Here is a 27,339-nt window from a genome sequence, read left to right on the forward strand (position 1 = left end):
AGTGAATAGTGTTTACTTCTCTACCGGTACTCTATTGTCAAGTCAAGCCTCTTTTCCAGGTTCTTGCTGGATTCAGTACCTGCTTGGGTTCAAGTGCAGATGCAATACATGTCAAAATGCAGAAACGCATTTACACTACACGCCCTTTGCCGACGTTCAAGTTACAACTTATCGATGAAGCTGTCTTGGATTTCTTGGCTGGCTTCTCGTAACCGTGAACTGGGGCACACCCCTGCCACCTTCAATTCTGTCCCGTTTTTCTTTTACCCACCTCACTTGCATGTCAATTTCTTCCTTGGCTGTGATGGAATCATCAGAGGAAGGAAGCAAAAGACTTTTTTTTCCTTCTCCAGTCATTCCTTCCCTTCACTTTTCCACTGCCTTCCCAAATTCCCGTCGGAGCCTTCCTCGCGCACGTCGTTTGGCTTGTACATACGTAGTAGTATGTATTCTTGAACTAAACCCACCCCCGTTCCAATGTCAATCTTCACCCCACCCTTCCAATTCCCGCCGCACGCTGCCTCCCCGCTGGAAAATCCATTAAAGTGTGAAGCGTGGTGTGTTCTTCCATTGCTCGCCACACCCGAAAAACGCCGCCCGTCTGTCGCCGCCGTTCCTTCCTTCTGGGTCTCGGCAGCTTCTGTGCGTTCTCCGGTTTGGTGATTCTTTGGTGACTTCCATTTGAGACCGGTCGACGGAGTAAGGCAGGTAGGTGCCTTGGTCCATGTACGCTCCCTGTCACCGTCATCATACGCAGTAGGTAGGTTGCGGTGCCAAATCCCAATCTCAAGACTCTCAATTCTCTCCTCCCCCGGTACCTTAGCCTTCCCCTCCACGCCACACCCTCTACAGGTTCCAGTTTACACACCCCCACCCCTCTCCTTCTCACTCACCCACACCCCCAGCCAGAAAACTTGGAGACCTTGTCCCAGTCCAGTCCAATCCATTTCATTCCCAGCTTTCCCATCTTCCTTACGTCGCGTTGCGCCGGGACATCTGCGACTGACCTGCCTTCTGCACCTGCCGCCGCTCTTGCTAGTCGCTACCTCACTAAGGTGTAGGTCCAGTGCCTTACTATCCGTACTCCGTTCTGTTCGCTCTGCTGATACTCTCTCTGCGCATGCACCAGCCCATCCCAGCCCAGCTCTAGCATCGACCAAGCTCCAGCCCGCTTCCCACACCATCACCTCGCATCGCACCTGCTGATGCGACCTGCTTAGCTGCGCGTTATCCGACCTCATCCCTCCCGCCATTGGCGATTTACTAGACCCTCATTCTCCCGGTCGCGGGGTTCACCAGTTCCTTCTGTCACTGTCAGAGATACTACTCCGTACACACACACACACACACACACACACAGGCGGCACACACACACCAACACCAACTCCAGATCCAGCTCCAATACACAGACAGCTCTGAGCAAATTGGACAGCCCAGCCTTTCTCGGTCACTGCGATAATTGCAGATACACTCTATTACACGCTTCCCAAGACGCGTCCAGGACAAACCGAGGCAGGGCTACCTACACTCAGGACAAGAACGCCATCGGAAGATAGCCACGAGAAATCCACAAGGCTGCCTCGCAAATTGTTATGCTGCGTACGAACAAATAATAAAGCGACAAAGCAGCCGACAGACGCTTCCTTTGCTTCTTAATAATCGCCGTTGATACCGACGCCCTCGCACCTCGCTCTCTTCAGCTTCCCACCATCCATCCTGTCGCATTCCATCGCATACCGTCGCGTCGCATAACCTCGCTCCGTGAACCCCTGGTCTACTTGTCTCCGAGACCCTGACCAGCATCCTGTCGCCGTCGCCGTCCCTGATATCGACGACATAATCGACAACTCCGACCCATCGTCATCGTACTTGGCCGACTCCGTTCGCCCACGAGATAATCCCCGTCGCTTCCAGGCTGCGAAACCCCCTCCATTCGCTGGGAGTCGCGTTTTCCTTCACCCACCCCTCTCTACCACAGACACACACTCCTCGCGCAAACCCTCCGCGGGGACAGGAGCACAGAAGTCGCCCAGAAGGGCATTCGGCTGCAAGTTGACAAGCGCAAGCATCCGACTAGGCCGCGCTACACCCAGAGGTACATCCAGCTCTGCCTGCTCTACCTTAGTTCCTCCAAGTACCTCTCAGACTCTTCAGTCTGGCTGCCTGCTCAGGGAAGGGTACTTTGGCTTCACACCCCGACGGCACGATTCGACGAGGCACCTTCCATTCACCCTCCCCCTCCGTACCACGACCTTGCCGTTCTCATCAGGTCGCCCACTTCTCCCCGTCCATCCATCATCTGTCTATCCTATCCGTAATTACCATAGGTATACCTTACCACACGACGTCTTTGCGAACTCCAACCAACCATCCATCATCTTCCCTCCTTCACCATCGCACGCGCGCATCTCCACCGGCAACAGCCTTCAGATTCTGCGCCCACACTTATTCTTTGCGTCTCGCGGCCTTGTTCACGTAAACAAGGGCTCATCAACAGCTTCATTTCATACTATCCAGACGTCGCAAGACACACAGGCTTTACTTCTTGCCGCGTGGAAATCGAGAAGAGGAAAATTCAGCAAATCTTCGCCACACGCTTCTCCTCCTCACATCTTACAAAGCTGCTACACACAGGCCCTCTCGCCAAAGAACCTACCTACCCGTCACGCCCCGGGCCCCAAGGACACAGACCCTATCCCATACTCTATTGAGTTCTACGGCTTGGTTGTACCGGCGCTGCAACTCAACTCTTGCATTTCCATCTAGAGTTCAGAGTTTCCTTAGCCATACGCCCCCATAACCCTCTTATTCCTGTCCTGCGGTACGGATTCAGAAGAGCGAACAAAAGGCAAGAAAAAGCTTCCATTTCGATTTCTTCTCAGGCCGCTCCCCCTACCCGTCGTTACTCGACATACTTTTCCGCCAGGGACATTTCAGAGCTTCGCGCCAACCATATGCACGCATAAGCCTGCCCTGCATCACCCAACGCACCCTCCCCAGACCCAGTGTCGCCTTCGCCCGCGACCCGGCCGGAAGGCAATCCAACTATATCAAGACACGTCTTTCGTTGTTCTGATCTTGTCTTGACGAATCTACCGGGAGACGTTTGCGCGCTCAATGTACTCCACTCAGCCGAACGGAGCTGATAGTGCGACAATCAACCCAGCTGCCCTCAACTCTCCTGGTATGTTGCTTATTTCACTATCCATCGCCCCCCTCCACAGTTTTAAGCCCCCCGCCTCCACCCAGCCTGCTCGCTAGCCGTCATCGCATTCCACTGCGAGGCCCTGGCCGGATTAGCAACCATTTCTCCATGCGCAACTACCACTTGCGCGCCCCCCCCCCCCCTTCGCCTGTTTGAGCCATGGCTATGACCTTTCTTACCACAATTGTCCTGCCATAACATTATGCTGACGGCTTTGATCATCGTATAGACCTGCTCAACGCAAGCACTCGCGGCATCAAAAGAAGCCGCTCCCCGGACTACTTCCAGGGAAATCCATCCTCAGGCATTGCCGGTATGTCCTTCCCATGCAGAATCTCACTTTTCCCCATCATGCTTGTACTGTTCACCAGTCGCGCGTGTAACCTCTTGCTTCCTTCCCCGCCGCGCGCAACGCGATACAAACTAACACTAGTATCTTTGTAGGTGACTCCAACCCGAGAAAACGTGGGAAGTCATCCAAGTCCAAATCATCTGGTGCCATTTCCGAGACTGCCGGTCAGGCCCCAGTAGCCAACATGCCTCAAAATATTCCACCACCGCAAACCCCCCAGAACCAGAGCGCGCCGCTGCCTGGGGGTCAAGCCGCCGTCAATTACGCGCCCGCGCAGGCCTCGCCTCCGCCCAAGACGACACCAACAAAGACTACCTTGAAAGCTCTCCCTACAGTGAGAGATCATACCACCGACCAGCTGAACCCCGCCGGCGACGAGTACCTCCCGAGAGAAATCGACGAGTTTGGAGAGAAGAAGGTGATGCCCAATGGCCAGTTGTTGGGCGGCCGCGAATACAGATGCCGAACTTTCTTAGTTCCCAACCGTGGGGATAAGCTTTTCATGCTGGCGACTGAATGCGCGAGAGTTTTGGGATACCGAGATTCCTACCTTCTTTTCAACAAGAATAGGTCGCTCTTCAAGATCATTGCCAGCCAACCCGAGAAGGACGACCTCGTCAGTCAGGAGATTCTGCCATTCTCTTACAGATCACGACAAATTGCCATTGTCACGGCCCGATCCATGTTCCGCCAGTTTGGAAGTCGCGTCATTGTCAACGGTAGAAGAGTTCGGGATGATTACTGGGAGACAAAGGCCCGTAAACAAGGATTCACAGAGGCCGACCCCGCTGGCGAAAAGCGTCCTGGAGCAGCCAAGGCCAGGGAAGCCGCAGCCGAGGCGCAGAACCAGGTTCTGCTGGGTGGCCCTCACGGTGAGATCGTCTACAGCAACACACCCAGCCAATTCCCCGGCGCCCCTCAACCCCAAATCGTCCAACCAGGTATGCTTGGAGCGCCAACCGGAACCACGACCAGAATGCCCGTGATAACACTAGGATCAGAGCTCAGTGACAACCGCCCTCGCGACTATAGCGGAATTCTCAAGGGAGGTCCACGTCAGGAAATTACCGGCCCGGCTTACCAGGATCAAACTCGACCTGCTCAGATTGGAGAAGTTCATGCCCAGGCCCACCACGCTGCCGAGTACAACCGGTCTCTCAACCAGCAACGGGAGATGCGAGGCGACTACCTCCAGGGTATTTGGAGAAGGCCGCATGAGCAGCCCCAGTCGACGAATCTTGTCCAAAATGTTGCCACCAGCGAAGCCGCCGTTCCTGCTACCCGAGCAACACAATCGCCGCACACCACGGCGAGCAATATGCCGTCGCAGTCAGGCATTGTGCCCAACCAAAGTCCTCAAATGATGATGACAGCCCCGCCGTACTCTCAATCGATCCATGCGCAGAATCCCATCAGCCAGGCTCCAATGAGAGGCATGGCTCAGCCATCTGCCCAAAAGAACAATAAGCCGACGACTTTGCCTGCAGCCGGGAGTGCGAGCAGCATGCCTCAGGGTGCCCAGGGCTATCACTACCCAGGGACTGGTCAAATGTGGCCCCAGACGCAGCAGGCTCCTCAACAACATAACTACTCTGGATATACGACACAGGGCCAGCAGCCGCATCAGCAGTCGCCGGCTCCCCAACTGCGACATGCAACCAGCGGCGTGCAGCCGGGTATGCAATTTTCGGGAATGCCAGGCATGGGCCAGAGTTATGGTGCCGCCGGCCAAGGGATCTACCCGACAGACCAAACCCCGCGTCAGTATATGCCCCAGCCGAACCAGGGATCTCCGGCCGTGACACAGGCCTGGTCCAACCAGCAAACGCCAGCCCAATGGTGGTCGAACCAACCTCAATGAGGACCGGAGAAGAGAGTCGAAACACGATGACCCCGTTCAAGTTGCAATTTCGCTTCTACAACAAACAGCGTTGTGCCAACTACACTTTTTTGTCCCTTTGATATATATAGGCGGCGGTAACTCCCTGGCTTTCGCCGGTTTGGCAGCCTTGCTGCCCTTCTGAAGGATACCCAAGCATACAGTTCGGTGGAGGCTATGTGCTTTTGGGCTGCGGACCTGTCAGTCTTCGTACAGCATTTTGGCCGAGAAGGATGGATAGAGGAGTAGTGGGGAACTAGGAACACAGGGGCTCAGCTCCTTGGCGGAGGGAATGGTCTTTTCACTGTAACGCGCCTCTATTCGTGGTTTAGTCAAAGTTTCTGGCATCTTAGGGAGGATGCATTGTTTCTTTTCTGTTGATCATTGTTGGATTCGATTCTCTCAGACTCATCATCACCCACGAACACCTTTTTTTCTGTTTCGACTGTTTTTGATTTCTTTCGCCGTTGGCACACGGGCACCTCGGACTTCAGTTTGATACCATCGCCGTCCTCCGTCACCGATTCGCTTCGCTTCACGAGCTGTTTTAGTTAGTCCTTCTCATCCTCTCGAATACACGATACCACACGAATACCACGTCCACGCGTTCACATCGCCGCGAAACTGAATACACATCACTCAGCCACATTAGCTGCCGCGGCAATGTTAACGAATATGGCAGTATTGAGCCTCGTTACTCAGCAGCACCTGAGCTCATCGAATGAGGAAGGTGTAGCCGCGAGGCCATACACAGTGCCAGTTCTCTGGGATCCTTGGAGCCTGAGCTTTCATGCTCAAGACCAAGAGCATCTCTCACGTTGAAGGACACTTGCGTTCTGGTGTGTTCTGATATCGATATGGCCCGTGAGGTATGACGGGGCCCTTCTCTGGCAGGGAGTCAAGGTTATCACGAAAGCGAAGAACCATGAGGAGGACAAGTTACAATATGGTTTTAAGGTTTACCCACAATCCAGGGTGCACCCTTTTTACAAAGACAGCGAAAGCGCTTTGGGTCGTCCTTGGAGGGGGCACTTGACATGGGCGAAGACCCTTTCCAGTCTGCATGTCGGCGGTCAAATGATTTTGGCCTTGTTTTATCTTTGTGTCGGCCGATACGGCAGCATCGATGGAGTTGTGTGTGTATTGCTCTTGGGTGAAACTCGATATTGGTCGTCGTGTTTTGGTTAACCAGGAACTCGGGAAGCGCCATGATCCGGCATCGGGGTGGGATTTGTTTCGTTTCTTCCGCGGCAAAGTGGCAGTGGCAGGGAGGCTTCTCTGGGATTGGATTGCATGAGGGCCGTGTCGATCGAACACCTGTGGCTCGTGTTTGGTTTTTGTTCGTCTGGGATCCTTTTTGTTTGTCCTTGTTTCTTGATTGTACAACTCGGTTGCACGACTGACGGGCGGGCGGGCGGTGCGGACAAGAGATGAGATGGGGGTGGCCGTTTGGAGACACATTTGGACATTTGGAGGACAGTGCTGCTTTCTGATTTTCTTCTCTTTAATGCAAACACGTTTTTTCCATTTTCCCTTTCAATATTGCGGCCCACGTTTACTACCAACGTTACTGCCTAATCTGCGTCTGCAGTGCGCCTATACGTTTGTTTTCCCTTCTCTCTCTCGGCTCAGATGGGACAACTATTTAAAGCATGGACGAGGGTGACCGGTAACAGCGTGCCCCGGAGGATGCATGTGCCATCTGGTCGTGACTTTGAGTTTCTCCATGGTAGAAGGAAGGCTTCGTTATCGGGACGAAGACCGGCATGTTGTGAGACAAGGGTCTGTGTACTCTTCTTCAGTCCATTAACTCACTGCAGCGGGCAGGTTTTGGAAACCTGTGTCTGATCTTTCTGTCCCTAGGCGTACACCTCCCTCTCCCCCTCCTCCCCGACAAACAGATCATTGCCGCTTTACCGCCAGTATTCTGAGGTATGTGCTATGTAGGTAGGTAGGCCCCCCCTTCCACATCGCCTCTGTCGTCCGGGATCCACGGGAAGATAGTTCAAGGTGATGAAAGAAGGTTGACTGGTGAATGTGATGTGGGATGTTTTGGGACATGTGGTCTAGTCTTCCTCTCTCTCTCCCTCTTTCTGAGTGTCCCTCTCACACGTGCCTTGAGGCAGAGCACCCCTCCCCCTTTTCAACTCTCTCGGCCGAGGGAAGAGAGGATTGGAATCCGAAGCCGAAGGTCCTCTTTTTCGTCCTCTACTACCTCCTCCCTTCCCGTTTCCGTTAGGAAGAATGGGTTTGCTTTGGGTAACTAGTTCGGACTCTTTTGATGAGGGGGGCCGGGGAGAGATGTAGGAGGAGTATTCAAGGAGGGGGAGGTAGGGGAGGGACAGGGTACCGAGGTGGTGTACACTGTTCTCCATGTGCTCTTACACCACGGTTACTCTCGTTACTCTTGATCTGTGGTTGGACGATTGATTTTTTGTCCATCAATGATTTTTGGTTGACTTTCTCAGACATTAGGAGGCGGATGAACTCCGTGTCTTTCGAATATTAATCTCAACAATGGTTTACAAGAGAGAAAGGGAAGGATACTTTTCTTGTGTACGGGGATTTCATAACTGCCGATCCAAGGTGCCGACAAGAACGGATTACATTTTCCATAACTCTCGCAACGGGGGAGAAAAAAGAGAAAGAAAGAAAAAACGCAAAAGAGCCTCGAGGTTTTGATAGAGTTCTCCCCTGGATACTAGTCACAGGAGCGCCTTTTGGCGCATGCTCTGTTTGGGGGAGGTTAGGTGAAAAGTGTGACCGGAAAAGTGTGGGAAAGAATACGCGATGAAGGGAAAAACCGCCTGGGGAGAGAAGAGTAAGAGAGCAAGGGCGTGTGGGAGTGTGTAATGAAAGTTGACGATACCGAAGATGCGGCTCCTTAGGCGGAGAACAAGGTTGGGGTTGGGGAGGGAGCCGTTGGGAGAGAGGTGTGTAAAATGTGCGAATGCGCAGAGAAAGAGGCATGGCGAATGTGTAAAGAGAGAACCACGTCTTCGGGACTTTCGGGGGAGGATAAGATGATAATCGGAAGGGAAAGCCCGTTGGCGATGGATGTCTCATGGAAGCGCCGCGCCGCTGTCGTGAGGTATAAGATCTTTTCTCGGACCCTTTGTGCGTCTGCCGTTTAAGAGTTAGCAACGAAAACGGTCGAGAGGGTGGGCTGAGGCCCAGAGATCCGGAGTGGAAAACTGAGGTATAGGGTGCCGCTCGCGCGCGCGAGCTAGAGAGAGAGAGAGAGAGAGAGAGAGAGAGAGATGGGAGGATCTATAGTGAAGGGTGTTTAGTAAAAAGGTAGTGGCGTGTAGTAATTAATAGTAGTGGGGTAATATTAGCGAGGATAAATTACAACGGACTCAATGCGAGTCAGTATAGCTACGGCAGACTATAAGAGGCACTCCGCTAAAACACTTTTTTTATATATTAAAACAGAAATTATATTTTATAGTTACCTTACCACTTAGAATAGGGTTTAGATTAGTATAATAACTTATAAATAGGGGTTATAAAGATTTATAACTTAAGAAATATTTTAATTTCGTAATATATTAAACCGTATAATAATATATAAAATCGTATAATATCGTACTCCGATATAAAAGTTTTTTTTCTCTTTATAACTTTATTATAAAAATAATTATTACTTTTTACTTTTTTATAAATAAAAATTACTCTTTACTTAAGTTATTAAACTAATAGCTTACTTATAAATATTATAATATAAATTTATAATAACTTCTAGTTTTTATATAAAACGTTACTAAACTAATTAACTTTATAATACCTCTTTATAAAACTATTTTAAAACGACTAATTAATAATAATACTTATATAGGCTTTACTTTTTTTATATAATAAGAACGTATAAACGTATAAACCTTAATATTAATAAAATCTCTTTTTATAAACTTAAAAGAGTAAAAACGAAGTATTTAATAAATAAAAAAGGAGCTAAAGTAATTATTAATAATTAATATCTTTATTATATTATATAATATATCCTTTTTTAAAAACGAACTTAACAATTTCTAAGTAATAACTTATACTAATATCTAAATTATTAAAACATTTATTAAAAAAGTTTAGTTTAATTACTTCTTAACGTTTATTTTATATTAAAATATCTAGCACGTATAGCTTTAACGAGGTAATGCGGGATATTCTTATAAAGAATATAAAAAGTGAATATTCATATAGAAGCAAGAATATATGAATATAGGGGATATAAGCGTATATAAAAGAGGTTTTTGTAGTAAAGAGAGTAATATAGTTAAATTACTATATGAGAAGTTGCTTGCTTAACGAAAGGTCTAGGTAGGCAAATACACGCCTATATATAGGCATAAAAACCTCCTACTAGAATATTCCATTGCTTATTAATTATGATATAATTAATAAGCGTATACGTAAGTGAATGCGTAATCGTAGTACGTAATTCCGCCTCGAGTAAATTCCAGATTATTCAGTTACCTTCTAGTACATTCCATTGCTCACGTAAGCTTATATAAGCAGTATTGCTTACATAATCAATACCTATAATAATCTACAGAAATCGTAGATTAATATGGTATATAGGTTGCTTACGTAATATTGATAATAAGGCGAATAATAAGGTAAACAAAGTTACCTTCGTAACAATATCCTTTAGTATATCTTAGTACTCTCTGTATTTATAAAGACTCGGAGGAGTAGAATAGCTATTTAAAAAGTTAGTAAATAGTTTAGAAATATTTCGGAATAGATTTAGAATCGCTTTAGAACCTTTTTAAGAAACTTCGTTATACTAGCCCTAAATAACCTTAACTTTATTATAGCCCTTAATATACTTATAATTCGTATTTAATTAGAAAGTTAAAAAGGCATTCTTTTTCTAAAGTTCAGCTTACTCTAGATAAAAAGCAATATAAATATAATTATACCTATTATTATTAAAATATTAAATATACTAAAAAGAAGTTAGAATAGATTTAGAGTCGATTCGGAAATAGTTCTTAACGCTTTATAAAATACTTACGTTAATATAATAACGGGCTTATGTATATTAATACTCGTTCTATATAGCTAAGCGAGATAACCTAGCTAGAAAATAAAGAGCTTTTTATATTCGTATAATATTTATAAGCTAATTAGTATTACTAAGGGTATTATAAATCTCTATAATAGTCCGACTATAGAATTTATTATAGAGCTTAGTAAGCTCCTTTAATTATAAGAATATATTTAAAAGTAGTTAGGAACTAATTCTAAATATATTCGGAACGTTTTCCTTACTTAATCCGCTTCTTAGTTAACTAATCTTTTTTATAATATTCTAAAGTTCTAAATAAATACTCTTAGGTATTTAAATAAGCGGTAGAAGGGGGTGCTTATAGGTACTATAAGAAGTTAAAATAATTACTAGTTTTATAATAATATTAACTAGTACCTAATAGTTCTATTTTACTAGACATAATATTTAGAGAATTTCTTCTGGGATAACATGATTTATATCTAAATTGTGTTAGAATCACTTCGGAATATATTTAGAATAGATTTAGAACTAGCTTACTATAATGTCGTAATTTCCGCCTATTACTCATAAAAAGGTAATACTTATCTCCTCCTACTATATTAACCTCTTCTCCCTATAATATAAAGCGTATTAAAAGTAAATAGGCTTAGTATTTAATCGGAGGAAATCTAATATAATGGTTTTCGCTATTACTATATAGATTCCTATAAATATACTATATAGTAAGTAATTAAGTACTAGGAATATACTAAAGAGATTCGGAATTAGTTTTAAATAAGTTATGAATCGGTTTAGGATAATATATATATACTATATTAGTTATTAATAACTTTTATATTATAATCTTTATAGAATAGGGTATAAGAAGTACTTATTTTAAATTATTTAAGCTATGCCTTTACCTATTTATAAGAATAATTAATAAGGACTGCTTCTAAACTAGTTCGGAATCGATTTAGAAGACTTATATAATTACTCTTTTTTTTAGTAGTATCCTATAGATACGTTTACGTATAGAGGTAATATCCTTAGCTATATCTTTTATAACTCGAGTATAGTTCTAATAAGGTAAAGTTTAGTTAAAATATAAATACGCTTTACTACTAGTATAATAATACGTAAAGCGTTTATAAACTTAATTTTATAAAAAGGCGAATATAGTAGTCTTTGGAGGTACTAAACGAGTATTATTATATTAAAGCTATTAAGTTCGGAATTAGTTTAGAAATAGTTTAGAACGACCTTAGAAAGTATTATATACCGTTCCCTATAGCGCTTTAATATCCTTTAGATATAAACTACGTATATCGATATAGTATATAATACCTTTTTTACTTATCTCTAAATACCGTATTAATTAATTATAATATATAATCTTTTATATTATAATTTAGTAATTATTTTATTAGTTCTAATACCCGCTTATAGTAGCTTTAGTAAAGATTAAAGTAGGTAATACTTTAAAAGTTTTATTAAAAGGGTTCTAAACCTATTTAAAATAAGTTTAGAAATAGTTTAAGAAAAGTTTTATCTCTTCTTATTTAAATAGACTATTACTTTTATAGAATTCTTAAAATATATTAAGATTATCTCGTATTTATTAGTTAAAGTAATAAAGGTTAAAAAGTAATATTAATAATTTAAGTTCGGGGAAAATACCCGTATTATCTAGCGAATTTATTAAAACTATTCTAAATAGGTTCCGAATCGGTCCTAAACCGATTCGGAACTATTTTAGTATAACTATAATTTCTATCCGAGGTATGTAGGAGGAGAAGTTAAAAAAATTCTATTCTGGTATGTGGCCCGTGACCTGACCTATGGTGCACGGACAAAAAGTTGAAAATATGTGGGGTGGTCAGCTAACCCCCCCTCCCCCCCACAGGTCAGTTTACCTGTGTTCACCGTCTGCCCGGTGAGGTGGTGACGGGAGGTGATGCAATGACGCTGATAGTTTCATTATCGATAAGAGATAGGAAGAACGGACGTTCTCGATAAGGAACCGTTCAAGCGCCACAGGCTTCCTGATTCGTTTGTCAGCCGCCCCACGGTGACCGCGCCTCACCTCACTTCAATTTTCATCATCAAAGAGTGCCCAGCCCAGTGTGAAGGGGCGGCGAAATAAATAAATTCAAAGAAAATTCATCGCCATCGTCGCTAACTCATTTTTTCGACAAAAAGGCGACTGAGAAATCGACAAGTCAGAAAAAATGACGAGTCTTAAGCGTTCGTTCGAGACGGACCCTTTCGCCGCCAATATCTCGAGCAAGGTCTACGTCCGTTCGACGAGAAAGGGCAAGGTTCAGAAGATTGTGAGGGAGGTTTACCTGCGTCAAGATATCCCCTGCTCGTCAAAGCTGTGCCGGGTCTGTCTGCAGACGGCGCCCAGAGATGCAGCCAACAATGGTGAGTCGACACCATGTTCGATTTACCGCACGAACATGACAACTAAATAGTGCCTTCCAGTTCAACCCTTCGTTCTCTCTGACAAGCCGGCGGGGACAAAGGCGTTCCCCCAGGGGCACTACATCGTCCCCGACACCAACGCGTTGCTGAACGCCATGGACCTCTTTGAGCAGAGCTCGGCTTTCTACGACGTTGTCATTCTGCAGACGGTGCTCGAGGAGCTGCGCAACCGCTCGCTACCCCTGTACAACCGCCTCGTCGGCCTCACAAAGAGCGAGGACAAGCGCTTCTACGTCTTCTTCAACGACTTCCGCCTCGAGACGTACGTCAACCGGGAGTCCAATGAGACGGTCAATGACCGCAACGACCGCGCCGTGCGCAAGGCGGTGAAGTGGTACGCCGACCACCTGGCGCAGACAAAGGCCAAGACGGTGCCCGCCGTCGTGATGCTTAGCGACGACCAGGACTGCCTGAGGAAGGCCAAGACCGAAGGTGTCGCAGCCATGTCACTCTCCGAGTACGTCGGCGGTCTCGAGGATGGCGAGAGGTTGCTGGACATGATTGCCGAGTCGCGGAACTCGAGCTTTTCCAAGAAACCCGCCGGCCCGATCTACCCGGAATACTTCACCATGTCGAAGCTGATGACCGGCGTCAAGGCCGGTCTTCTTCACCAGGGCATCTTCAATGTCTCGCCGTACAACTACCTGGAGGGTTCCATTCACGTACCCGCATTCCCCAAGCCTCTCATCGTCCTCGGCAGAGAGAACATCAACCGGGCCGTAAGCGGGGATGTAGTCGTGGTTGAGGTTCTGCCAAAGGACCAGTGGAAGGAGCCGTCGACCAAGATCATCGAGGAAGAGGCGGTCACGCGCGACGAGAACGCCGACGGGGAGGAAGCGCAGGACTTTGTCTCGGAAAGGGAGCGCAAGGCACTGCAGGAGGAGGTGAAGAAGACGCATAAGAACAGCACCGAAGGCCGGCCGCAACCGACGGCAAAGGTCGTCGGCGTCATCAAGCGTAACTGGCGGCAGTATGTCGGACATATTGACCCTTCGTCTGCGAGCAAGAGCGGCGGCCAGGGCCGCAAGTCGGACAACGTTTTCCTCATCCCCATGGACAAGCGCATTCCCAAGATCAAGCTGCGCTCGAGACAGGTTTCCGAGCTTCTCGGCAAGCGCTTGTTGGTCACGATTGACGCCTGGGACCGCGATTCCCGGCACCCCGTGGGCCACTTTGTGCGTTCGCTTGGTGAGCTCGAGACCAAGGCCGCGGAGACGGAGGCCCTCCTGCTGGAGTACGACGTGCAATACCGTCCCTTCCCCAAGACGGTGCTCGACTGTCTGCCAAAGGAGGGCCACGACTGGAGAGTACCACAGAGCCTGGAAGATCCCGGCTGGAGGGACAGAGAGGATCTCCGCAAGCTCCTCATCTGCAGTATCGACCCCATCGGCTGCCAGGATATCGACGACGCTCTCCACGCAAGGCCTCTCCCCAACGGAAACTTTGAGGTTGGTGTCCACATCGCCGACGTCTCCCACTTTGTCAAGCCCGCCAATGCCATGGACACGGAGGCCAGCTTGCGAGGCACCACCGTGTACCTAGTCGACAAGAGAATCGACATGTTGCCGATGCTTCTCGGTACCGACCTGTGCTCGCTGAAGCCCTACGTCGAGCGTTACGCCTTCTCCTGTATCTGGGAGATGAATGCCAACGCAGACGTCGTCGGCGCCCGCTTCACCAAATCCGTCATCCAGTCCAAGGAGGCATTCAGCTACGAGGCGGCCCAGCTGCGCGTCGACGACGCCTCGCAGCAGGACGACCTCACCAACAGCATCCGAACGCTCATGATGCTGTCCAAGAAGCTGAAGCAGAAGCGCATGGACGCCGGCGCCCTCAGCCTGTCCTCCCCCGAGGTCAAGGTGCAGATGGAGTCGGAGACGTCGGATCCCATCGACGTCAAGACGAAGCAGCACCTCGACACAATGTCCCTCGTCGAGGAGTTCATGCTTCTCGCCAACGTCAGCGTCGCCGCCAAAATCTACGAGGCGTTTCCCCAGACCGCCATCCTCCGCCGCCACGGCGCCCCGCCAAAGACAAACTTTGACGAGCTCTCGAACCAGCTGCGCGTCAAAAAGGGCCTCGAGCTCCGCGTCGACTCGAGCAAGGCGCTCGCCGACTCCCTCGACACCTGCGTCGACCCCGTCGACCCCTTCTTCAACACCCTGGTCCGCATCATGGCCACCCGCTGCATGATGTCCGCCGAGTACTTTTGCTCGGGCACCCAGGCCTACCCGGAATTCCGCCACTACGGTCTCGCCTCGGAAATCTACACGCACTTCACCTCCCCCATCCGCCGGTACGCCGACCTCGTCGCCCACCGCCAGCTCGCCGCCGCCATCGGCTACGAGGCCATCCACCCGGCCGTCCGCAGCCGCGGCCGCCTCGAGGCCGTCTGCAAGAACATCAACGTCCGCCACCGCAACGCCCAGCTCGCCGGCCGCGCCAGCATCGCCTACTACGTCGGCCAGGCCCTCAAGGGCCGCGTCGCCGAGGAGGAGGCCTTTGTCATGAAGATCTTCAGCAACGGTTTCGTCGTGTTGGTCCCGCGCTTCGGTATCGAGGGCCTGATTCGGCTGCGGGACCTCGCGGAGCCCGAGCCCGAGAGCACCTTTGACGCGGAGAATTATGTGCTTACCACGAGCGGGAGCAAGGAGCTGCGGGTGGAGCTGTTCCAAAAGGTCAAGGTCAAGGTTACGGATGAGAAGGATGAGATGACGGGTAAGAGAGGTGTCAAGATGGAGCTTGTTAGCGTTTGAGGGGGGGCGCTGTGATGGGGGAATGAAAATACGGAATTCTTGCGTGTTTTGAGATGTTGAAGTAGAAAGATGGCCAAAATTTAGCCAACCTAAAAGTTCAGAAACGAACGCGTTTACCTATGCCTACTCACGGTTTGCAAAATCTGTTATGTGAAATGGGAATAGAACGTGTCTTTACGCAGTTCCCATGCTTCGATCCTATGTTTACAAGGAAGCAGCACCCTTCAATATCACAAGTTTTGGAGCCCAGCATGACACCGCACCAAGATAGTATCAGACGTGACCTATCTAGAGTATCGTACACAGACTGTAGGGACGCATATCATTCATCATCAAACCCATCCCGCGTCCATCTTCGCCTCAACCTCGTATACTAGACATCCGGTCACAGATATGAACACACCAAACCCGAACCCTCGAAAGACGAATAGCATGCTCAGCGAGCCTGACGGACAGGCCTATGAACCTGGTCCCACAAAGAACACTTCCGGAGCAAAGACCTAAGATCTCCCTGTGTCTCCGGATCGACAGGCAACTTGGACACGAGGTCCCGTCCGTAATCGAAGTCGAGCCACGGCTGATGGGCTTTGCGGTCGTGAATCATGCGCAACACAAACTCCTGCGTCCACACCGAGGGCGCCCAGACCAGCTCCTCTAGGCCATGGCCCATAGCTTCCTTGACAAACTCGATCCACGGCTTCCTCGACCGGATCGCGGGCTTGTTCCTCCTACGCACGACCATGATTGTCACGCGCTGCTGCAAGCTCATGTGCGGGAGGTCTGGGCAGTCGTCGAGGACGTGAAGCTTCGTGTTATGGATCGGACATCCCATGATGGTGCCGTTGTCGTCGGGAAAGACGCAGTCGCCGAGCCAATGTCCGGCGTGGCCGCAGTTGGAGCAGATGTTGTTAGGGTCAAAGCGATCGCCGTACAGGAATTGCGAGGTAGTAATTTGGTTCTGGGTCTGTTCCTCGCTTGTCATCTTCACTTTGCCATGAAAGGGCGGCTTGTGGCGGCGGATGTCGGTGTCGTGGTAGACCTTGTTTCGCTTCTGACCAGCGCTGCTCAGGTGCTGGGCAGCTTTCGAATTCGCTGCGGGAGCCACGGGAGCGTTAGGTGGCGCCGATCTCGCTTCGTCTTGGGAAATTCTGTCGTGTGGCCTTTGCTGTGTATGGTGGGCACGATTGGCGTTGTATCTACTACTGGAGGTGCCTCGGAATGATTTCGTAGAGGAACCTTGGTGATATCCCCCCCTCTGGATACCCGACTGGGAAGCAACGGATCGCTGTGTATCTCTATGGGTGTCGTTACGATGGTCACGGCCAAAGGAGCCTACGTGATCGGAGCGGTTTTCGTTCCAACCAGCCCGGTCGATGGAGCTGCTTCGATGTCTGGAGGGAGGCCTGACGAGTTGCTCGTCACGATCAGGGTGCATACCGTGCTGATACTCGAGCTTCTGGGGATCAGAATAGGACCCCGACTTGAAGTCGTTGAGGTTGGGTCGCACAGGCGAGTATGGCGCGCCTTGACATTCTCGATCAGAAGACCTCTCTAACATCGACAGCTTTTCCTTCAGCTTCTGAATCTCCACACTGCGCTCTTGGTCGTTCATTCGGATTGATTCGCTCCCAGACGTGTTGTATTCCGTGATCAGGCTCTGTGACGGTCTAATGTCGTGAGCTTGCATCGGTATGGTGCCATGTGGAACATTATTTGGCTTGGGTCTCTTGACCGGGTTGCTGTCTCTTTCCTCCTCGGTTCGGGATCGTCGACTGTCATCAGACCCGTAGTTCAAAGCGTTAGAGCTTGAACTGGAAGGTCTGGATCTCTTCATTTGGAGAGATTGTTCGACGTGGTCGTGACAGGGACAACACTGTGAAGGCAGGCCACTGCGATCGGTATGACACGCAAAGCGTGTCAGACAAGAGAGCTTCTGGCGCGCACGTAGGGGGAGACCTTTCGATCTTTTTGTGTGTAGCGCTTTGAAAACCTCGACCAGTGTGCTGTTGATGTGCGAATGGAAAAAAACGTGATGTTTTGAGGTGAAGGGAGTGAAGTGCAGGATAGGGGCGTTTGCAGGTAGGAGGAAAATGGGGACGACCTCACCGACCTCTGGCATCCACGCGTCACGTGGGTACGTACTGAGATTGAATTACAATAAGGCAAGGTCCACTATGTAGGTAGGTCCCGAGCATGATTCACCTCCTTCGGGAAGGGGCGTTTGATAGAGAAGGCAGCCCAGACAATGCAGAAGTCACCTACCTACTTATCTGACCGCATCTGCCCAGGTCATGAACATGGTCTCAACAACTGCCTACGACGTGATCTCGCGTGCGAGCGAATGAGATCAAATTTCTTATCACTTCCAAACGTAGCTCTACCATGCGTGATTCAGGTTAGGGAGTAGGTGGGAATATGCCGCTACATCGACCTACCATGGATTGATCTGAACACAATATACTAGATTCTTGGTATGAATGAAACTGCCTTTACGAAAAATTGGTATTCTAATTCACCGAAGTCAGTAGAATTATCAGGGATATGAAGTAACCTGAAGTTCCGTACAAGACGAGGGCGCCTTTGGTAAACAGTTCTGCCATGTCCATAGTTGACATAGTAAAGCGAGCGTTTCATAAAATAACGGCCATAGAACACTTTTTTTCTTTTATAAGGGACATGACTAAACGAAGAAGTTCTATCTTTCTGAGTTCTCACGAATATAGTCTGAGAAGTAGTACCAGATTTAAATAGAGCTTCATCAGTCTTGACAGCCTCGTTCTATTACCTTCATTACCATTGTCACTACCACGACTGGCATTATAATCGATGTCAGTCAGTAGTCCTTCAAGTATATTCGTTATATAATATCTATGAAATAGCGACAAAGAAAGAGGAAGTTATAATACACACTGTAAGGTAGTTAGCGGATTATTTTATCATCCACTTGTCCGAACCTGCCTTCTCCTGAGCGAGTGTCCCACACCACTCAGTGAATGCATTACCAAAGGGGGGGCATGTGCCTCGGGCGTCCCTTCCTACAATATTCAGCTTTTACCTTCACCACCTTCTTCTTCCCCACAACCCACCCAAACCAACTTCCGAATTACACAACCATCAAAGTCAATCTCCTTACCAGGTTTGCCCTTCCAAAGTGCACCTTCTTTCGGCTGGTTTACTGACGTTTCCTTCATCCGTGGAGTGACTCAAGATGGAAGGTAACGGCGTCCCTGCCGCGGAGGCGTCCTCTCAACCACCGGCCAAGCGAGTCAAACTGTCGTCACCCGCTTCCGACAACACCAAGCCTGTCTTCGGACGCCTCGGAGTCATCTTGAACACTGAAGACGCTGGAGACATCACCGTCAATATCAGCAACACCAGACGCCTTGGCAAGCCCGTGATAGACCATCTCTCAGAAGAAACTTTCGCTTTTCATGGATCTCGCCAGCAGGCCCATGCTATGCTCGACAGAATTCTGGACCACAGCGAGAATACGATCATCATGGGCATTGTGAGCCTTCAACCAGATATCAGCGAGGCGACACCGCAATCAAAGGCGCCGGCGACTGTCCAGGCTGTGGATGTGACAGGTGCGGCATCTGAGAACTCGACAGTACCGAAGCGGAAGACACCTATGAAGCAGAGACCGGCTACGTCTATTGCCATGGAGAAAACAGCACCTGCCGGTGAGAGGCCGTTGGCACCTACGGCCACACATCAGTCTCGGCAGACATCCAATGTCGCCGACAACCCCAAGCCATTCGCGCCGCAGAATTCATCGCTTGTTCTTTCTCAGGGTCATCTGGAGACTGCGTACAGAGTCTGGACGACATGCGGACGGCGGACCACAAAGTTACAGACCCTGCTAAAGAAATTCCCTGAAAATGACCGCCCAAATCCCTCGGTGGAGTGCATGGTACTTCAGAAGTTAGCTGGAAAGGCGCCAGACATGATGGTTGGCGAACTTGAAGGCATTGTACATTCTTATATGCTTACAGTCTTCAAGCACAACTTGCGGAGGAGAGTTCCCCGGTTAGGAAAAGACTGGATGCATTTCCGGATCCTGAGGCGACTGTGGTTTTACCCTGGTAAGTGATCCGATTATCCTGTCAGCCCATCTATCAGCGAAGTCAGTGCTTGCTGACAATCAGATTGCTGGGATCTTTTAGATGTAGGTGAAGACGTCGACTTCCCGTGGGCTGAGATGGCTCCCAATTCTTCCGCCGGCTGCCCTAGCTCAGCTTACGCGACATTCAAAGAGCACAATGGAGTTGGGATCGAGTCGAAGTTCTCAATCTTCGACTAAGACGGGGAGAGACTAGTATTGAAATAGCTATGATGTTCAGCAAGTCAACCACCAAGCGCAAATTGCTCAACCGCTGAGCTGTGACTCGACATTGCATCATGGCCGTTTGTGGATCGCCATCTGATCGCACACAACCAAATATCGTTGGGCGGATGGAAAGCAGGAGGTCGTTCGGGATGACAGAATCGTCTATAATCCTATAAGAACCAAATCAAATGAATGCAAGGGAAATTCCGGATGAAAGTGTATGAGCAGATTTGAATGAGGACAACGGGCTAAATCGTCATTCTTTACTTTTTATTTTTCCCTTGGACCGCCCCAAAAACGCCATGTGAAACAAAATGAGGAATCTAACAGCCAGCCAGGCTCTTCATGAGGGAGCTAAAACCCAAGAAATGGGACCACAACATCTCCTCCACTTTCTCTTTTGATATCATGTACTCCCCTCTCCTCCTCTCACTACGTTCTCTCCATTACTATACTGCACCACCCCTTATTGCTCCATCGCCTCGTCCTCGTCGCCAGCAGCAGCAAGACCACTAAACAGGTCACCGAGGTCAAACTCCTTGGCCCACTCCGTGACAATAGTCTTCTGATCCGCGGCAGCAACGTCGTCAGCCACGGGAGCAGCAGGCGCGGCGCCCTGGGCATCGCTCTGGACAGCGAGGACAGGCGCCTCAACCCAGCCCTGGATGCGGCCGTCGCGCCAGTCCGTGACGACGGTCATGGCGGCGGCGTTGATGTTGGGGATACCGCCGCGTCCCAGACGGCCGCGCTTCCGCGCGACCTGCACCAGGAAATCGGTCGTGATGTCGCCGTCGGCGCGGCTGGGCAGCAGCGTCGGCAGGTCGTAGGCGTCCGTCAGCTTCTGCAGCAGGTCGGGGGAGGCGGCGAGGCGGCGGAGGAGGAGGGTGACGGCCGGGATGGGGTCCTCGATGTTCTTGGGCGGGACGGCGTTGAGGAGGACGAGGTGGGCGTGGGCGTCTGTCGCGTTCTTGAGGGAGACGAGGCCCGATGCGGAGGCGTTCTTGGCGGAGGGGAAGACGATACCGGGGGAGTCGAGGAGGGTGAGCTTGCTGTCGATCTTGACGGCGCGGATGCTCGTGGTGACGCCGGCCTCTGCGCCGGCGGGGCAGGCCTTTGAGGCGCCGCGGCCGCCGGAGAGACGGCCGAGGAGGGCGTTGATGACGGAGGACTTGCCGACGTTGGGGTAGCCGATGACGCCGACGGAGACGGCGCGCTTGAGCTGCTTGCTGGCGGCGTAGGACTTGAGGGCGCGGAAGAGGTCGGACGACGTCTTTTGGACGGTGAGCTCCTTGTGGTTAAAGGTATGGGCGTTGGGCGCCGGGTTGGAGGCGCGCAGGGGCAGGGTCGGGAAGGAGCGGCGCAGGTGGATGAGCCAGTCCTTGAGAACCTTGGGGGGCACGAGATCGATCTTGTTGACGACGAGGATGAGGCGCTTGCCGCCGCTGGCGGCGGCCATGACGCTGCGCTCGACGTCGCGGGAGCGGGTTGATTCCGGGTCGCGGGCGTCGAGGACGTAGAGGATGACGTCGGCCTGCTCGACGACGTTCTTGAAGACCTTGTCAAAGGCCTTGCGGGAGGTGGCGTTGCCAACGGGGATCTCGGCGGGCGCGTCAGAGTCGTCGCCCGAGTCGTCGTCCGAGTCCATCTCGTCGTCATCGTCGTCGCGCAACTCCTTTTCGTACGTCTCGGCGGCGGCCCTCGCGCTGCGCAGGAGAGCGGCCATGGGGTTCGAGTCGTCGCCGTCGTCCTCCTCATCGTCGTCCTCGACCATCATGTCGTCGTCGGCCACGTCGACCTGCTGGCCGGTCGCGCCGGCGACGGTGGCGCCCGTCTTGGCGGCCTTTGCCATTTCGCGACGCTTCTGGTTCTCCTCCTGCTTGCGCAGCTTGTTCTCCTCAATCTCCTCGAGGATCTTCTCCTTGTAGGGGAACAGGTTCGGGATACCCGGGTCCTTCTTGAGCTTGGTGCGCCATTCCGGGTTCTGCTTGGCCTTCTTTCTGTCTTTCCTCTGCTTCGCCGCCGACTTCTTCTCGATCTTGTGGCGGAGGCGAACCGTCGTCCTCTTGGACTTTGGCTCTGCGAAGATGCTGTTAGTCAAAAAGGGTATAACATAAAAGATATTGGCAATAATTCAGGAGATACTCTCACATACTCTTGGGTTTGTTAATTGAGCCAGCCATCGTGATATCTGACCAAAGCGACTTTTGGCAAGATTTTTGTTGTATGGGGGTGAGCTTTGGTTGGTGCTTTGCTACCCTCGACCGCCGCAAAACTTTCCTGGCGCTTCGGCCAGTCCTTGCAGTGCAACTTTCAAAAATTTAGTGGGAGGTCGGGTTCTGCCAGCCCACACCGCTTCTGCTATCGCTATCGCGCCCCACCAAGATATCCTCACCGCCTGACGCTAATCCCAATGAAGGAGCCCCGCCATGGGTAACTTTGCCCCGCGACAGCTGACATAAGAAAGAAAAAGCCGATGGGTAAAAAAAAAAAGGCGTGCTGGAACCGGTGGATCACAGACGCTCAGTGCTGCCGCGATGGCGCTGCCGCAGCGTCAGAGGGGCCCCTTCCGGTGGACAGAAATGCCCGTCTCGGTGTTTTTTGGCCGCTGGAAAGATGCCGCAGCTCAAATAGCGGGCTGGTCAAAGGCGGATTACCAAGGTTGTCGTTGCCGACTCGGAACTTCAACGATCCTTTCAGAGTCATACCTCACTCAACTTCAACTCGTAATCTCAACTAGACTCTTGAATACAATAACTTTCTCTTCACTATTAATCTTAGACCACATTAAAAGACCATAACCATAGATCGAACACATAAAACATTCATCTCTTCAGGTATACATTCACAACTCATTTCAGAGGGATAACCGCTTACCCTGTCTACCAGACTTAACCATGTCGTACACGGCCCCTCCACAACGCTTCACCTTTGATGGCTTCCTCTTCGACATGGACGGCACCATCATCGACTCAACAGAGGCCGTCGTGAAGCACTGGCACACGTAAGGAAACCAACAAACTCCACCGGTTCATCAGCATCATCATCACCAATCGTCCCTTGCATGAGGGGTTACCCTCTCTCTCTCTCATCTCATCTCTCAAAAACCCCACTAACACCGGCCTTCTCTTCTCCCTTGCAGCGTCGGCAACGAAATAGGAGTCGCGCCCGAAGTCATCCTCGAGACCTCGCACGGCCGTCGTAGCATCGACATCTTGAAGATTCTGGCCCCTGAAAAAGCAAATTGGGAGTGTGAGTACCTTACCTCTACGCACCCAAAAAAAAATCTCAGATCTCTGTTTTGTCTGATCTCGCGTGTTTGGTACCTGTTCCTGATTCCGACTTCCCCCCTTGCCTTGCTTCACCTACCTAAACACGGCTCACCTTGCCTTGCTTCACCTACCTAAACACGACTCACCGGCGCGCCGTCTGTCAGGTTTCCCCAACTTTTTTTCATGCATGCTCACCTACATGACGCAAGGGGGGGATGAGACGGTGATGAACTCAGGGGTTCGCGAAGAAAAGGCTAACAGGAGATGAACAGACACGCGTGAGATGGAAGGCCGCCTCCCGAAACTCTACGGGGGAGACGCCGTCGAGATCCCTGGGGCAAGGGCACTCCTCGACGCCCTCATCGCGAAGTCGGCTCCCTGGGCCATCGTCACCTCGGGGACTGAACCCCTTGTGGGCGGGTGGCTCGACGCGCTCAAGCTGCCGCAGCCTCAACACCTCGTCACCGCCGAGTCCGTCGAGAACGGTAAGCCGGACCCGACCTGCTACCGCATTGGCCGCGCGAAGCTGGGCCTGGGAGACGCTTCCAAGCAGGTGCTCGTCCTCGAGGATAGCCCCGCCGGCATCAGGGCCGGTAAGGAGGCTGGGTGTAAGGTGCTGGGCCTCGTCACGAGCCACACCGTTGAGCAGGTCGTGGACGCGGAACCCGATTGGATCGTCAGAGACCTCGGTTCTGTCAAGGTCGTGGAGAGTCGCGACGGTGTCGTCACGCTGGAGTTTACCGACGCCCTCGTTTCGAAGCCTTAGTGTAGTTGTCTACGACTGACTGACTACTCTGGCGTGAGGAATGGAGGCTCTGCTAATGAATCGATAGAGCAAGAATAGACTTGGCCTGTACAGACTTTAGTATGACAACATCGTACGCTTTTACCGTTCCCTTGGCCCTTGGAGCCAAATAAGTCCTCGGAGCTCCATACAAGGGAGTAGAGGAGACAGAGAATGAACGGCAAAACCTATCAACCGGCCAGTGCGCGAGAAAGGGCAAATACAAACTAATCTTCTTTCCCCGCCGTTGTCTCGTCAAGGGAGCACTTGTTGGATTCAGATGCGAGATAGTTCTCGAAATGGAGTCCTCTTTCCCCCAAGCCTGAAGATCCCTAATAAGCTGTGTCGCGTGAGATCCGTGATGTTTATTTTGATCCGGGGCAGCAGCTCCAGTGCAACAACAAAACAAACATCATCATCCCTCTACCTTGACCGAAGGGGGGCGTGTGCCGAACCGAGTAGAGGTACCCCGAAGGACCCAAGACAATGTCTTTAGCCTTGGAGACAAAGTCCCGCCGTATGCCGTGTACTCGACATGTGCAACCCCAGGATCCAAGAATATCCTCCTTCAGCCGAGTCAGGCGAGTCCCTGACTTCAACTCGTCTGGCTGCCGCTGCATTGATTTCGCCTACAAACGCGGGAGTATTGAAGGGCCTTTCACAAAGTAGCTTGCGTCGACGATGATCCAGCTCAAGGTACAGGAAAAATCAAGCACACATTTGCAACACATCATCGTCTCGCCTCGTCATTGTCCCGGGTTCCTCGGGGCCCTACCCCCCAACTACGGGTGATTGCTGCGATCTCGCGACCTTGGAAGCGGGAGAAAGAAAAAAGCAACGTTAAGAAGTCTCAGCCCGGTCGATGCACCGCATCTGGATAGGCAAAAAGCAACCCGCAAAAGCCCGCGGTCGTTTCACGAAGAAGGAGCCCGTATACGAGAGAGTCTGAGAGAGCGAGCTTGCCGAGTGCATCCGGTACACTGGTCTCTCGTTGACCTATCTTGGTCTTTGCAGAGCTGAGCGGAGCGGTCCCGAGACCGTGGATGTGGCGTAACTTTGCATAACGAACAAACCCGCTGCGGTCTGAGGTATCACAATGGCAAACTACACCGGTCTATGACCACCTTTCGTAATTCGGAGCTGCAAGGTCCCGAAAGCACAAATATCACCTGTCAGCTTCGGAGCTTCATGCTGACGGACCTGGCTGCTTGCAGGGTGTGTGTGTGTGTGTGTGCGTATGTGTGTGTGTGTAGGTATGTGTGTACGCTCTGCTCTCTCAACGCACCAACTTTAGACAAGCTTGCGAGGCGAATTAGAATTCGGCATCTTGCAGGCAACTTCGGAGATCTTCGTGCTTGAGCCGTGGGTGTGTCGCTCCAAGTAGTGAACATGTGTATCCCGTTGAGTGGAACAAGGTCGTCTATCAATACTCCTCGGGACGTGATACTTGGTGAAAAGGGGTAGCACAGCAGCGGAAGGATTCCTCCCTCCTCCTGACATAGCATAGTTGTAAGTGTCAATGCCTTGTTTGCTCATGGGCAAAGCAAGATTATCGGTGGCTGCAGGTACGATCAGCTACAGAAATAATCTGGCGGATGATGCCGAGACAGCTGTACACTCACTGTCTAGGCGAGGCAATGGCGACGAGTGTATTTTCGCCGGTACAGGAACCCAGGCGGGGTTTGTTTGCTGACAGCGCAGCCATCCACCAAGAAAAAAAAAGCAGGCGGCCGACGATGTCATTCCGACATGTAACACAACGGACGCCAGCTTTTCGTATGGGCGAATGCAGGAACATTAAAGGCTAAGCCAACATAGGCTTCGCGCGCGAAAATGTCAATCTCAAAACCATCAGGTAGAGGGCTGATGTGGACAGCCTCCAGGCTTAGTATGATGTTAACTTTCGAACGGTCTTTGATGCTGCAGGTACACGAAGGGCCGGGTCGGTTGAGCTACATCTCCATATCGTTGAGGCGGCGCGCTAGCAGAACACCGGAAGGGATGACAGCAATCTCATTTTGAGCATAGTTGTCACCACGAGACAATTCATGAGGAGATTGAAACACGGAATACATCTCATGCCTCCCTGGGTAACGAGTCCTTTGACGGTGACAGCTCCGAATGGCGTTGGAGCGCTCGAGTAGTGTAAGCTGGCGAGCGAAGGCCGCCGACCCGACGCAGGTCATCGGGCCGGCAGGCAAAACCGCGCGGCTGTCAAAGGAAAGGAAAAAAAAAGGGGGGGGGGGGGGGCTTCTGGTGTATGCTTCCCGGCGACGGCTTCTGTTTTCGCGCGTTTAGCATCCGGCATCCACCTGTCTCCAGAGCTTCAGAGAAAGGTTCCAAGGCTTCCAACACGATAGACGTCGTCCGGCAGTATCCGCATTGTTTGCACCGGTTCGGTACTCGGTAGCGGACTGAACAAGACTGACTCGAGGTGGCCATGTCGTGAGGCTGTGCTCAGTTTAGCGAGCGAGAAGGAAATTGTGTCGTCGCAGAGATGGGGTACTGTCCGTACAAGTAAAATGTGTGGAAACTAGAGCACGCACCAGCCCAGTCGAATGCAAGTGTTGTCTGCGTCGCACGCGTCCTCCACGGGTCCCTTTACTACGGCCGTGACGAGGACCCTTGGTAGAGTTTAATGAGAAGCATGGGCCTGCGGCTTGTGCGCATAACGAAGGGGGAAAAAATCCGGCATGCTGTCCCCGTGCCCCCATCATCCCATGCCTGGTTGTGAACTTGTGAAGGAACAAAAACGAGCCCTCGCAGACTCCTTGTCCTTGGCCCCCTCCACAGCGCAGGGGCAGGGCCGGCACCTCATCCATCTCGTCAGTCGTCACTGTCGGCACCGCACGTGGCCGCCAGGGCCCGATTTTGATCCCAATCTCCCGCTTGCCGCTGTTTCCACCTTGGACGTTGGAGCAAAAAAAAAATTGATCAGGATCTGGATCATGGATGCCACTATACACCTGTTGATTAACCAAGCCACTCTCTGCCTCGTATACTCCGTATCGTCATTGCATTTTAATAAACTCGAGTACTCGCAGCCACCAAAAAATCGATTCTTGGGGGTTTTCTGCGGCGATGTTACCGCAAGAGGTCGTCTGTAATCACATCTCTCTTCCAGTGCCCGCTGTCCGGAGTCAAGGTTGGAGGGATACCGAACCCCTTTCTTGTGCATATCTTGAAAGGGAAGAGAGAAAAAAAAAAGGCTCCATCTCCCGTGTGCATGTTGGAGCCATGCATGGCCATGACTCCTCTAGTCGTTGTGGAAGTCTTCCTGCACG

General features: G+C 50.7%; 8 protein-coding genes across 8 annotated transcripts; 5 read left to right on the top strand and 3 right to left on the bottom strand.

Annotated features, from left to right (window-relative positions):
- Positions 1-765: 765 nt before the first annotated feature.
- CLUP02_12431 (uncharacterized protein) lies at positions 766-1,150 on the top strand (the record flags this gene model as incomplete). The annotated part of the gene is made up of 2 exons (XM_049291395.1): positions 766-1,066; positions 1,104-1,150. Coding segments are annotated over 2 exons (348 nt in total), but the record flags the coding sequence as incomplete, so codon positions are not given.
- Positions 1,151-3,117: 1,967 nt separating this feature from the next.
- Positions 3,118-5,418, top strand: CLUP02_12432 (chromatin remodeling complex subunit; the record flags this gene model as incomplete). Its single annotated transcript, XM_049291396.1, has 3 exons — positions 3,118-3,184; positions 3,435-3,518; positions 3,650-5,418. The coding sequence occupies 3 exons, from the start codon at positions 3,118-3,120 to the stop codon at positions 5,416-5,418; spliced, it is 1,920 nt and encodes a 639-aa protein (XP_049148541.1).
- Positions 5,419-12,660: 7,242 nt separating this feature from the next.
- CLUP02_12433 (RNB domain-containing protein) lies at positions 12,661-16,049 on the top strand (the record flags this gene model as incomplete). The annotated part of the gene is made up of 3 exons (XM_049291397.1): positions 12,661-12,856; positions 12,917-15,666; positions 15,738-16,049. The coding sequence occupies 3 exons, from the start codon at positions 12,661-12,663 to the stop codon at positions 16,047-16,049; spliced, it is 3,258 nt and encodes a 1,085-aa protein (XP_049148542.1).
- Positions 16,050-16,108: 59 nt separating this feature from the next.
- CLUP02_12434 (uncharacterized protein) lies at positions 16,109-17,506 on the bottom strand (the record flags this gene model as incomplete). The annotated part of the gene is made up of 1 exon (XM_049291398.1): positions 16,109-17,506. One exon carries the CDS (start codon positions 17,504-17,506, stop codon positions 16,109-16,111), a length of 1,398 nt encoding a protein of 465 aa, XP_049148543.1.
- A 1,374-nt stretch (positions 17,507-18,880) lies between these two features.
- Positions 18,881-19,975, top strand: CLUP02_12435 (uncharacterized protein; the record flags this gene model as incomplete). The annotated part of the gene is made up of 2 exons (XM_049291399.1): positions 18,881-19,757; positions 19,839-19,975. 2 exons carry the CDS (start codon positions 18,881-18,883, stop codon positions 19,973-19,975), a joined length of 1,014 nt encoding a protein of 337 aa, XP_049148544.1.
- A 493-nt stretch (positions 19,976-20,468) lies between these two features.
- CLUP02_12436 (uncharacterized protein) lies at positions 20,469-22,182 on the bottom strand (the record flags this gene model as incomplete). The annotated part of the gene is made up of 2 exons (XM_049291400.1): positions 20,469-22,078; positions 22,155-22,182. 2 exons carry the CDS (start codon positions 22,180-22,182, stop codon positions 20,469-20,471), a joined length of 1,638 nt encoding a protein of 545 aa, XP_049148545.1.
- Positions 22,183-22,896: 714 nt separating this feature from the next.
- On the top strand, positions 22,897-24,037 carry CLUP02_12437 (haloacid dehalogenase-like hydrolase; the record flags this gene model as incomplete). Its single annotated transcript, XM_049291401.1, has 3 exons — positions 22,897-23,003; positions 23,142-23,251; positions 23,544-24,037. The coding sequence occupies 3 exons, from the start codon at positions 22,897-22,899 to the stop codon at positions 24,035-24,037; spliced, it is 711 nt and encodes a 236-aa protein (XP_049148546.1).
- Positions 24,038-24,547: 510 nt separating this feature from the next.
- CLUP02_12438 (uncharacterized protein) lies at positions 24,548-27,304 on the bottom strand (the record flags this gene model as incomplete). Its single annotated transcript, XM_049291402.1, has 12 exons — positions 24,548-24,710; positions 24,774-24,826; positions 24,924-25,138; positions 25,216-25,262; positions 25,337-25,409; positions 25,468-25,614; positions 25,678-25,744; positions 25,852-25,939; positions 26,012-26,266; positions 26,331-26,506; positions 26,602-27,013; positions 27,144-27,304. The coding sequence occupies 12 exons, from the start codon at positions 27,302-27,304 to the stop codon at positions 24,548-24,550; spliced, it is 1,857 nt and encodes a 618-aa protein (XP_049148547.1).
- Between the last annotated feature and the right edge of the window lie 35 nt (positions 27,305-27,339).

Source organism: Colletotrichum lupini, chromosome 6 (assembly GCF_023278565.1).
Source record: "Colletotrichum lupini chromosome 6, complete sequence".
Classification (NCBI taxonomy): Eukaryota; Fungi; Ascomycota; class Sordariomycetes; order Glomerellales; family Glomerellaceae; genus Colletotrichum; species Colletotrichum lupini.